The 12,864-nt window shown below is 50.7% G+C and overlaps 1 protein-coding gene across 7 annotated transcripts in view; it reads left to right on the forward strand.

The window, feature by feature from the left end:
• The window catches only part of HNF4A (hepatocyte nuclear factor 4 alpha), a 63,861-nt gene that overhangs the window by 46,946 nt on the left and 4,051 nt on the right, over window positions 1–12,864 (forward strand). For 2 of the 7 annotated variants that reach the window (XM_070247730.1, XM_014735167.2), the window contains exons 4-9: window positions 879–985; window positions 1,702–1,857; window positions 5,224–5,311; window positions 6,240–6,395; window positions 8,866–9,132; window positions 12,465–12,617. In XM_070247730.1, coding sequence (XP_070103831.1) covers window positions 879–985; window positions 1,702–1,857; window positions 5,224–5,311; window positions 6,240–6,395; window positions 8,866–9,132; window positions 12,465–12,617 — 927 coding nt within the window. The remainder of the gene's footprint in view (window positions 1–878; window positions 986–1,701; window positions 1,858–5,223; window positions 5,312–6,239; window positions 6,396–8,865; window positions 9,133–12,464; window positions 12,618–12,864) is intronic. The other 5 variants (XM_070247731.1, XM_001502993.6, XM_070247732.1 and 2 more) reach the window with 3 other exon arrangements.

Below are 12,864 nucleotides of genomic sequence, written 5' to 3' on the forward strand. Positions count from 1 at the left end.
GTTCCAGAGAGGAGCCCACCTCTCCTGCCACCTCGTCCTCCCTCCTTCCAGCATCAACAAAGCCTCATTCCACAGTGAGACCTCTTGGATTTTAAGGGACGAGGCTGGGGCAGCAGAAAGTCCGTCTCACATCTTAGGCCAGGACTCACCCAGATGGCGACACACAGCGGGGTGTGGGGCCCTGGTGGACAGAGGCCCCGGGTCTCTGAGTTCCTGGGACAGAGCCCGGCAGTGGGGCAAGAGGGAGACAGAGCTTTCCCTTGTTGTCCTGAGAAGGTTAGTCTGGAACATGCAGCTCCTGCTGATGGACGAGACCACCAGGGCGGGTGGGGGCCTCCAGATCTCCTTGTCCAGGCCTCTTCTTCAGAGTGCGGGAAGCCCTGGGCCATCTCCACGTCACCCAGAGCAATGCATTTTACTTACTTTACACACTTTCTTCTGGAAGAATAGGGACCCTTTTCTAAAACAGAGCTTGAAAATCTGTCATCTGGACAGATCCCCTCTTCAGTATGAGTATTGACCCACCCTAAGCCCTCTGCCAAGTCATCACCACTTTGCATGCCTCCAGTGACAGGTGGATCACTCCTGCAGCCACCCCATTGTGTTGGGGGCAGTTCTGTTGCTTGGAAAGTTGTTCCACAAGCTGGGTTGGAATCCATCTTTCCTCATTCCCACATGCTGATCTGGGCTCTGCCCCCGGCCACCCCCCTCCTACTCCCACCTCCAAGTGTGTTTTTTGCTCCAGGACAGGCCTGCCGTCTCTCTTTCTGGGTTGAACGCTCTCCCCTGGCCCCTTACCCACTCCTCATCATTGTAGGACAGCCCTCCCCCGGCGTCATCCCTGCCCTCTCTCCTCACCTCTCTCTGCCTCCTCACAGCCGTCCAAAATGAGCGGGACCGGATCAGCACTCGCAGGTCGAGCTATGAGGACAGCAGCCTTCCCTCCATCAATGCGCTCCTACAGGCCGAGGTCCTGTCCCAGCAGGTACCAGGGTGACCCCACCCACCTGGGGCAAGAGGACCCTCACGCCGAAGAGGAGTCTCACCTCCACCCCTGTCTTCCCCAGCCAGGCCCTGGAGCAGCAGCTGGACGGACCCTTCTCTATCACAGAAGGGAAACTGAGTCCAGTGTCATGCAACCAGTTTAGTAGCAAAGACAGAACTTGAATCCAGGTCTGGCACTCTGGGGCACTTTCTAGTTTATCCCGCTGCCTGCATTCTGCAGGCCAAGCAGAGTCTTGGCTCTCACTGAGGGCCTGAGATCAGCTTAGCCCCGAGGAAACAGCGTAGTGGACAGAGTAGCAAATGGGCCTCAGCCAACCCCTTGCTGTGTGACCCTGGGCAAGTCACAACACCTCTCTGGGCTGTGCTTTCTTCACCTGTCAGATGAGGATGATGATTTTTGCCCTGCTTCTCCTCGAGGGCCAAGGAGTTCCTTGGGGTTCTAAGGCGTTGATGGAGGAGGAGGTGGGGAGCAGGTGAAGGCCCAGAGGGAATGAGCCCTCTTCCCTCACATCTGCCTTCTTCAGCATCCTCCCTTCTGTCTGTTTCCGCTGAGCTTCCTCCAGAGCTGAGAAGGGACTCACAGCCCATCCCCCCTTCTCCAGACAGGGAAGCTCTCTGGGGAGGGGGCTCTGTGCGGGAGACAGAGAGTGTAGGCAGGGCCCAGCCATCCCCAGCATTTTCTTTCCTCTCCCCCAGATCACCTCCCCGGTCTCAGGGATCAACGGAGACATTCGGGCCAAGAAGATCGCCAGCATCGCAGACGTGTGCGAGTCCATGAAGGAGCAGCTGCTGGTGCTCGTCGAGTGGGCCAAGTACATCCCGGCTTTCTGTGAGCTCCCCCTGGACGACCAGGTGAGGGCGGACCTGGGCTGTGGGCAGTGCGGGCCCTGGGCAGGTGGGTCCCGCTGGCCCACCTGGGGTGTAGCCTTGGACTGGTTTGATTTTGTTTAACAAAACACACATACTGCTCCTGTGTGCCTGCAGCTGTTTAAATCACTGTACAAATATTAACTCCTTTAATCCCTCCAACAACCCTATCAGGTAGATATATTATTATTCCCATCTTATAGGCGAGGAAACTGGGGCACAGAGAGGTTAAGTAACTTGCTCAAGGTCACACAGCTAGTATCCAGAACAACTGGGATTAGAACCAGGCAGGCATGCTCCAAAGTCCAGGCTCCCGGCCTCTGTACCACAGCACCAGACGGCTCTCCCGGGGGTATGTTGACAGGGGCCCAGGGCCAGGGATCAGGAGCTCTGGGCTTGAGCCCTGGCTCTAAGACTGGTTCTCTGTGTGATCTTGGACAAATTCCTTCCTCTCGCTGAGCCTCAGTTTTCTCATTTGTAATGTGGGAATTATAATATCAGCTTCAGGAAGTTGTTGGGAGAACTGAGGACATTACCATTTGAAAAGCATAAATCGAGTCATGGAGTGGCTCCACAGAGCCAGGCCACTGCTGCCTTCCTGAATGTCAGTTTCTTCCTTGTGTCCCAGCAAGATGGTTTAACCTAGCATTTTTTTTCCCTAAAGTACCTTCTTTGGAGTACCCAAGTTGTCCCAGGGGGAGAAAAGGGGCTGGGCAGAGGGGTCTGATGACAGGCAAGTGTCTACATACTGCAAATGGCAGCTCCTGCCCAGGGCGCGGGTATTTTTGCTGTCTGGGAAAGGAGAGCTGGACTGGCCACCTTCTCAGCTCTGAGGGAGCCTCGGGGCCACCAACGGACAATTCCCCTGACATCAGCTCCTGGTGCGTTTGCTTCTCTGCTTTGCACATTTGTGCAGAAGACTGGTAATGCACGTCAGCGTGTTAAAATTTCTGAGAAGTCCCGCAGGCAAGGCAGCTTCGAACTCTGTGGACCCCGGGCTCCTCAGACTCCTCTGATGCCTAGACTCTCTGGGAGCACCAATCAGTATGCCACAGTGGGACACGCTGTGAAGACACTGGATCGGCTGGCCCTCACCCTCACACCCGGGACTGGATGGGAGGCCCTCTCACATGGCTGCCTCCCCGCTTTGGGAGGGATGACGGGGCAGGGACCTTGGCTGAGCTGCACCCGCTTTCTCCCCTGCCCCTCATGTTCTGGCCCTGGTCCCCTCTCCTGGAGAGTCTGCATTAATGTTTAATCTCTTCTGTTCCTTCTCAGGGGCTCAGCAGGGCAGCAAGATACCCCCAAGCTGAGCAATTGTTAACCTCGATTTCCCACCTGAACCTCCCTGGCTGGGGCTCAGAGCATTCTCAGAGAGCAGTGATGGGTGGCCAATAACACGGGACAATCATTAACACCCCCCACCTGCCCACCCCCAGAACAGCCGCCATGTCAGGGGGCTGGACCTGCGGCCAGGAGGGTTGCCAGCTCCCCATTCATGGTGTAGAAGGAGCCCCTCTTGCCTGAGACACAGGGGGCACACCTGGGAGAAGTGGGAGCGTGGGCCTCCAGAGGACCCCCCAAATCTGCCGACATTGCCCAAGCAACCACCCTCCAAGATTGTTTGCTTCTTGATTTGTTTTGGACATCAATCCATTGAAACCTGGAAGGCTGGGTAGCATTGGCTAAGGGGACTGAGGCCTAGAGAGGGAAAGCCATTTGTCCAAGGTCACAGGGCAAGGCAGCCACAGAGTTGGGATTTGATTCCAGGTCTTCTGCCTCTTGGTTTGAGAGCCACTGGGGTAAGTGACGAAAGCCCTGCACAGTGCCTGGCATACAGGAAGTGCTCAGTGACAGGCGTCCTTGGGCCTCTCCTGTCCTGGTCGTGCAAAGTCGACCTTTACTTCCAAGGCTGTTGGCCATCTCTGCTCTTTCCTGGTCATCCTCACAAAGTTTAACCACGGGGGAATAGACCAATACTTATTGAGGGCTTACTATGTACCAGGTGTCTTCCATGCCTTAGAACAAGTTCGCTTCCTTGGAGAGGCCTCCTCTGACCTCCCATCTAATAACAGTCGCTCTGGCCCCATCGCTCTTTGTCACATAACCCTCACCTTCCTTTCTTCCTCTCTCCCTCCCTCCCTCCCTCTCTTCCCTCCTTCCTTCCTCCCTCTCTCCCTCACTCCCCTTGCCTCTTTCTCTCTCACTCTCTCTCTTTCTTTCCCTTCCTCCCTCCCTTCTTTCCTTTTCTTTCACTGTTGTGTCCCCACTGTCTAAAAAATATCTGTCACTTAGTAGGCACTTAACATTTGATGGCTGAAAGAATGAACAATCAAAAGAATTAATGAACAAAAGCATTTTACTTCCTAGTTTAGCCTGCTAAAAACTCTCCAAACTCCCTAACCTGACCTTGCAGATAAGATCCTTGAGGCCACCAGCCTGCTGCTGTTTTTACTGGCCCGTCCTTTGGTCCTCATGCAAGCACTAAAGCAGACGGTTCTGAAAGGGCAGGTGATGTCCTCCTGTGAGCTGCCTGGGTCCCTGCCTCGGGCTTCAGTCTTCAAAGGCTGCTTTGTCCTCTCTGGAGGGAAGGGGTCTGTCAAGCTCATCCCTGCCAAGAACCAGTGCTCATACCTTTGCCTTGGGAACCAACATCCAAGTCCAAATTCTTGTCGCTCACTCTCAGAATCCTAGAATCTTGCAATGTTAAGTGGGCAGATGCCCTGGGGATCTTCCGGAGCAGTGATTTTGCAAACACAACCGCACATCAGAATCAACTTGGGGGCTTGTTAAATACGGATCCTTGGCCCACCCCATACATACAGAATCAGAATCTCTCGTCATAGGGCCTAAGAATCTGCATTTTTATAAAATGCCCTTCCTAATCTTCTATAGCTGTTCCATGGGTAGGAATTCAGGACCCACAGTTTCAGAACTTTTTGGGTCCTAGATCCTCTTGATAGTCTGATGAGAGCCTTTGAGCCTTTGCTGAAAAAAACACAGCCAGAATATTGTTAGTTTCTCCAGGCACACACACGAGGTCCAGAGGGGAGCGACAACTTGCCCAAGGACACAGCAGTTCAAGCACAGAGTCAGCCTTTGGTTTCCTGGCTCTGAGCATGTGTTTCCCATCTTCCAGGTTCCTACCGAATCTTTTCCAGGTCCCTGGTTTTATCCGTACGGGAGGGAGGCAGCAGTTTTCTGGTGCCCATTTTGTAGTCCGGGCAGGTAAAGGCAAGGGAAGCATGAAGCTGCCTTGCCTGGGTCCGTGGGTTGGCTGGGAGCAGCCTTTCTGGGGTGCAGATGCCTTCCCAGGGGTGCAGACTCCAGACACCATCCCTTCTCTTTCAGGTGGCCCTGCTCAGAGCCCACGCCGGTGAGCACCTGCTGCTCGGAGCCACCAAGCGATCCATGGTGTTCAAGGACGTTCTGCTTCTAGGTGAGGAGGCCACCTGCCCAGCCAGGGCTCTGTGGAGAACATGCACAGTGCGGAACGCACCCAGGCACAGGGGCTTCCCATGGTGGCAGGCAGGGGCGGGGGAGACGGATGAACAATGGCATTGTCCTTGGAGTTCTCAGCTGGAAACTCCACTCAGGTGCAAGGAAATATGGATACAAGGAATTAAAGCTCCCAGCATGAAAGTGAGAGCACATTCAGGGTTATGCCTGGGATTGCCGGTGTAGTCCGTGCTTTCTGTAGTAGGAGCAAGAGGCGGCCAGGAATGGCGCGCCTCCCCAGCCTGTCTCACCCATGCCCTCACGCACTTTTATTTAAATATTTATTCATCTTATTAATTTATTTTTTAATTTTATTTAAATATTTGTGTAAATACTTATATAGATCACTCTATGGGCCAGATGTTAGTCTGAGTACTTTGCAAACATGAACTCCTTTAACGCAACAACCCTGAGGTAAGCGCTATTATCTCCATTTTACAGGCAAAATAACTGAGGCACAGAAAGTAACTTATCCAAATATATCTGGCTAGTTAGTGGTAAAACCGGAATTCAACATGGTCCGTCTAGTTTCAGAATCTTGGCCCTTCACCTTGATGCTTCGGTGCCTCCCCCATGGCCCTTGAGTGTCATCAGTCTTGTGGGTCGTGTTGGAGAATGGAGCTTGGGTGATGCGAAAGGGTCCTAGAAAGCCAGGCTCCAGGCCCAGTCCAATAACTCTGAACAACTCATTCCTCTAATCTGGCCCTCAGTTTCCTTGTCTGTAAAATGGGCATGACAATCTCCATGGGGCCCTCCTCCCATGGGCACCAGCTGCACTGCAACTGCAAAGGGCAGGGTCTGTCCAAAGCTAGGGGAGAGGGTACACCCAAGGTGGCTCCCCCATCCCCTCTCCTTCCCAACCCACGCAGGAAATGACTACATCGTCCCTCGACACTGCCCAGAGCTGGCAGAGATGAGCCGGGTGTCCATGCGCATCCTTGACGAGCTGGTGCTACCCTTCCAGGAGCTGCAGATCGATGACAATGAGTACGCCTGCCTCAAAGCCATCATCTTCTTTGACCCAGGTACAGTCCACACCTCCCACCCACCCCACTACTCCAGACCCTATGTCACATGTCTCCTACTGCGTTACGTCCCCTGAGTTCACAACCTCATCTCTTTAGGACAACAACCTGGAGAGGTCATTTTTATTAGCTCGCTTTAACAGATAAGGAAAATCAAGGCTCAAAGGGTTGATGTGACTGGACAGGACACACTGACTCCGGAGGCTTGGCCTTTTTCTTCCCTTCCTTTTTCTTCTTTCCCTTCCTCCCTCCTTCCTTCCCTCTCCTTCCCTCCTAGCTTCCTTCTTTTCTTTCCTTTCATCTTTTCTTTTTTTCCTTATGTTATCAAAATAATACCTGCCCTTACTTAAAATGCAGACAGTCCTCCCCACCCCAAGGTTCCTGCTAAGACCTCATCCCCAGGGGAACCATTCCTGGTTCCTTTACCTGTTTCTTCTGGCAGTTACCTCTACAGCTCTAAATAAAATGCTAAGCCTTCTCTTTCTTGATTGATCCATCCTGGATCATATTTCCCCTCCTTTGCTAGTTGAGGATTTCACTCTTCTCTATCACCATCCCATCTTTTCTCCCCCATCCTCTTCATATATTTTTATTGCTGCTTTGGTGTCTCTATGGACTGCCTTTATAACGCTGAGTTATGCGCTTGTGCCTTTATTTCTTGTCCTATCCACTGTAGACAGTATCTCCTAACCCTTCGTTAGCAGGATGAAGACACTGCATCCCCATCTTTCCCTTCGGCTCTCAACTCTCCTCTCTCCTTTCCATCTACTGACTCTACCTGCATGTTACACAACATCTTTGTGCAAAGCTGATTGCATTTCACAATATCAAGATGCCTGGGTTCTAAAGGCTTGCTTGCTTCCTTCCCCCCCTTACATGTTAGCGAGGACCTACTGTGTGCCAGGCAGTGTCCTTAGTGCCAGGCCCCACCTGCATGGAGATCACCTGTAGTAATAATAGTAATGAAGAGGGAGATGACCGCCATTTATGGAGCTGAGCGCTCTACTAAGGCACCATTCTGAACATTTTATGGGGATTATCTCACTTATTATTTGCAACGTGGTACCTGTGAGACAGGAATTGTTATCATCCCCATGTTGCAGATAAGAAAACTGAGGCATAGGGATATTGATTAACTGGGCCAAGGTCACACAACCAGGAAATGGCAGAGCTTGGGTTTGAACTTCAGGCAATCCAGCTCTCAAGCCCACTTCTTAGCTACCGCACACTATTTCTCATTTCCTGAAGGCTAAGACTTGCAGTTCTGGTTTCCACAAGAGCCTGGCCCGGCCCGTATCCCCTGTGGTCCTCCGCACAGGGCTGCACAGATAGTAGCTGCTAGGTAAAATGGGCGGGACTAGTGATGCTGAGGCAAGGTCAGCAACCTGGCCTGGAGGGCGGGTGACCTAGTACAGCACCTGTCATGTCAGTGGTGCTCAGTAAATGTTTGTTGACTGAATAAAAAAATGCACAAATGTGGCTCAGTAGAGAGAACCCTGGAATGGAAGTGTGGGTGAAATTCTCTTTCTGCCACTTACTTTATCCATAAAAGAGGAAGTTAATGCATAACCTCCGTAAAGGCTGAGATTAAGTGCAGGGTGACCGCTTACGTCCCCTTCTAGGTTAAGGATCTAGAATTTATCCATTGATTTTTTTTTTCATTCATTCATCCTTCCATCCATCTACCCACCCCTTCATCTAGTTACCTATTCAACAAATATTAATTAGGCGTGGTGCTAGCTGGTGGATTTAAAACACCAAGAGAGACATACGCCTGCCCGCACATGGTCACAGTCTAGCGGAAGAGACAGTTACCTCCTGTGGGATCAGTAGTGATGAAAGAGCCACAGAAATTTGGGGACATGATGGACACTCATAATACAGACTTGGGAGGGCGGAATGGAGAAGGCTTCCTGGAAGAGGTGAAGCCTAAGCTGAGACCCCAAGATGACACAGGCAAGGGAGCAGGCAAGCGGGGAGACGCTATTCTAGGGCAGCAGAAGCAGCGTGTGCCGAGGTCTGCAGAGTGAGACCTCAACCATGAGTCAGGAGCCCCAAGTCCACATCATGGATCTGCTAACGACTGGATGTGTGACCTGGGCCAACTCCTTTCCCTACTCTGTGCCTCAGTTTCCCCATGTGTATTGAGGAGGTTACTAGGTGCCCTCTGGAGTATGTTCCTAAAGTCCTGCCTTCCGTCCCCTACTCCCCGCTCCCAGTTCCGCATTGTAGGAAATGTGACAGAAACACTTTACTTCCTGATACCAGAAAGCTACAATTTGCGTTAGTGTACTCTGGTTCTTGAGGACCCTGAATCCTTGTCCCGACACTGCTGAGGATGCCTTGTGTGACCTTGAACCACTAGGCCCCCTATCAGGGCCCCATGAGTCAGGGGAGATCCGGGTCCTGACTCCCCAGATGCTCCAGCTGGGCCCCGCTGCCCTCCTTTGGCCGCCCCTTCCTGTTGCAGATGCCAAGGGGCTGAGCGACCCGGGCAAGATCAAGCGGCTGCGTTCCCAGGTGCAGGTGAGCCTGGAGGACTACATCAACGACCGCCAGTACGACTCGCGCGGCCGCTTCGGCGAGCTCCTGCTGCTGCTGCCCACCCTGCAGAGCATCACCTGGCAGATGATTGAGCAGATCCAGTTCATCAAGCTCTTCGGCATGGCCAAGATCGACAACCTGCTGCAGGAGATGCTGCTGGGAGGTCCGTGCCGGGTCCAGGAGGGACTGAGAGGTGGGCGGGGGCTGGGGGGGGGGCCCTCTTCAAGAGGCAAGCCTCACGCAGACCTAGGCTCACCTCTCAGCTCCATCACTTCCTCACTCTATGGCTTTGGGCAAATCCCGTAATCTAGCCAAGTCTCAGTTTCCTCATCAGGAAAATGGCAACAGTGGTCCATTGATTCAAGAGCATAGCATGTGCCAGTCACTATCAAAAGTGCTGGAGATTCAGCAGAGAACAAGATCTCTGCCCTCCTGGAGGTTGTCTGTGAGTGTGTGTGCATGTGTGTGTACATGCGTGTGTGTATTAAGGCTCATGGGATCAGACAGTAATCAAGTATAAAAGAAAGAGAGTTTCTACAGATTTTGAAATTACCAGGTAATAGATAGAGTGTATTGGTTGGCCAAGGGAGACATCTCTGCAGTGGTGACTTTTGTGCTAAGACCTGATGGATGAAAGGAAATAGAACATTTAAAAGTCAAGAGAAAAACACTCTAGGCAGAAGTAACTAATGCAAAAGCCCTGAGACAGGAGAGGTTTGTGTGTTTGAGAAAGAAGGATAAGGTTGTGACATGGGGGTCATTGTATGAGATGAAGATGGAGAGACCATTTTGGGCAGAAACCAAATCGTAAGCATTTGGTCTTGGAGGCCATGGTCAGAAATTTGGATTTTATTCTCATTTCAACTATTGTGAGAAGAGTGAAAGTCAAACTAATGTTTTAAACAAACTACTCTGATTGTTGGGTAGAAAGTGAATTTCAGGCAAGCAAAGTGGAGGCGGGAGACCCCTGAGAATGTTGTTGTCTCCAATTAGGGGGAGGATGATAGAAGCATGGACCAGGGCATGACTGGAAATTTAGCAGCAGAGAAAAACTTGATCCTCTATTTGAAGGAGGAACCCACAGGATTTGCCGATTGATCATATGTGGGGAGTGAGAGGGAGGGACTGAGTCAAAGATGAAATTTTTGCTTTAAGTAACGAGAGTGATGGTGAAGTATAGTCACGTGACACAGAACATTTTGGTCAACGACGGACCACATATACGATGTGGTCCCATAGGATTGGTACCATGTAGCCTAGGTGTGTGGTAGGCTATACCACCTAGGTTTGTGTAAATACACTCTATGATGTTCACAAATGACAAAATCACCTAACGTCACATTTCTCAGAACGTATCCCTGTCATTAAACGACACATGACTGTAATTTACTGAGATGGGAAAGACTGAGAAAAAACAGTTTGAGGCTGGGTGTGGCGATGGTGGTGAGGGATGAACCACGAGATCTCAATGAAGTTGAGATGACTGTCAGATATCCAAGCTGAGTTATTAATGAGACAGTTGCATGTTTGAGTCTGTTGCTGAAACACAAGCGCAAAGCTCAGGATGAAATGGAGCTCCATGGTCCTCTAGTGATTAGGTACCACGGAAGGAGATGGAGAAAGACTAGCCAGGGAAAAAGGAGAAAAGCCGGAGAAATGCCAAAATTCAAGAGAAGGGTGTGTTTTAAGGACAGCGTTTAGTGGTATTAAATTCTAAAGGACAATGAGGGAGGCGTCCATCGGCTTGGCAACATGGAGGCGCTTGGTGACTGTGTTGAGAGCAGTGTCAGAGGCCATGGGAAAAGAAACCGGATTTGGGGGGGGGGGTGTTACAGATTGAGTGAGTGGGAAAGTGAAGAAGCAGAGGGGGGGAGAGTAGACGACCCTTTGAAAATGTTTTACTACAAAGGGGAGCTATGAGGGAGTGAAGGATGATTGCAAGGGCATGATTATAATGACGGGCGATGGAATCTTGGCTGGACTAAAAGAGAAATAAATATGGGGTGGGGGCCAGTGAATTGGAAGCCTCGAGAGGGTTGAAGAAGTTTTGCAGGGAAGGTACTAGATGAAGTGAGCTGGAAAAATAGGAGAGAGGATCTAAGTGAGGAAGCTTGGACTCGAGATTTTGGAGGTGATGCAGTTCCTGGTGATGTCATGGCCAAGGGCAAGGTTTCTCCATCTCAGCACTTGATAGTTAGGACTGGATAATTCTTTGTTGTGGGGGCTTTTGTGTGCGCTCTTTACCCATATCCCTGGCCTCTAACCACGGGATGCCAGTAGCACTTCTCCAGTGGTGACAACCAAAAGTGTCTTCAGATGTTGTCGAATGTCCCCCAGAAGGGCCCAAATCATCCCCAGTTGAGAACCACTGTCACATGGTAACTCATTTCATTCTCACTTCGACCCTATGAATATGGAGTTATTATGAATCCGGTGTCATTGAGGTCAGGACCAGGAAGGAGCTTGTGCTCTGTTACCAGATAAACTTGGGTAAAATAATTAGTCTCTCTGGGCCCCGTAATCTCATCTGTAGACTGGGATAATAATGGTACCCACCCTATAGAAGTGTTGTGAAGGTTAAATCATGTCAAACATGAAAAGTGCTATAAAACAGTACCTGACACACAATAGGTACTCAATAATTGATAGCTATTATGGAAACAGGTGTACTTTAGAGGCTTCTGGCAAGCCCTAAGATTCCATCATCTTCATATTAGTGACCATGGCCTATTATGAAACCACATCCTATATGGTACTATCACTCTCTGACACATTTTTTGAAGCAGTGACTGTGCTCCAGACACATTGCTAGCCCCTCAAAGAGAGAAGAAAAATATGCCTGTAAGTGTGATGCTCACAGACACAAGTGGTTATTCCCAAAAGATGGGGTACAGATAAATTACGACGGGAATTACCAGGAAGAAGAAGTTTACTTCTTACTGGAGTGGGGAGAATCAGGAGAGGCTTCCCGATGGAGGAAATAGCTGAGCCAGAATTTGGACTTGTGGACCTGGGAAGGGTAGAGAAGCCATCTCCAGTGGAAGCAACACACGAGCAGAAGTATAGAGAGAGGGAAGTACAGGAAAAGTAGATGATATAAGTAGGTCTATTTGGCTGAAGCTGCCATGTCGGGGACGAGACTGAAAGGTGAGTTGCATCCAAATGGTTGAAGGATTTGTGTGCCAAGGAGCTTTGAGAGCCATTGGTTAAATCCATTATATTAACATGCATTCAATACACTACTCATTATAATATTTAAATGATCTCAGAGCTTCCTTATATGTACCTTGTTTCTTTCAAATCACTTTTGTTCTCTTAGTTTGTTGGGTCCTCTCAATACCCTCATGAAGCCTATGGATAGGAATGGTAAGCCCAGTTTACTAACCTAGGAATAGGTACCCAATGGGTACTGTCAATATTGCGTGGGCAGTTTGATTGGGCACACCTGAGGAAGATGGTCCCTTAAGACCCCGTGGTCCTTATTCCAAACTCTCCATCCTGATTGAGTCCCCTCTCTACCTGCAGGGTCCTCCAGTGATGCACCTCATGCCCATCACCCCCTGCACCCTCACCTGATGCAGGAACACATGGGCACCAATGTCATTGTTGCCAACACAATGCCCTCTCACCTCAGCAACGGACAGATGTGTGAGTGGCCCCGACCTAGGGGGCAGGCAGGTGGGCAACGTGGGCTCTACGGAGGAAGGGGTGAGGTTGGGGCCTAAGAGGGGAGTGAAGAGAAGGTTGGGTCTGGAAGATGGGAACTGGGATACCACAGTTCTCTGTGCTCCAGGGTAGGGAATGAGGGGTGAGACTGTCCATTTGTTCAGGCTGTTTATTCAATGAGGTGATTGACAGCCTCCTCTGAATGAGGCTGTCCTTGGGATGAGGCAGTCCTCTGGATGAGGTCACCTACTGGGTGAGG

Source organism: Equus caballus, chromosome 22 (genome assembly GCF_041296265.1).
Source record: "Equus caballus isolate H_3958 breed thoroughbred chromosome 22, TB-T2T, whole genome shotgun sequence".
Taxonomy (NCBI): domain Eukaryota; kingdom Metazoa; phylum Chordata; class Mammalia; order Perissodactyla; family Equidae; genus Equus; species Equus caballus.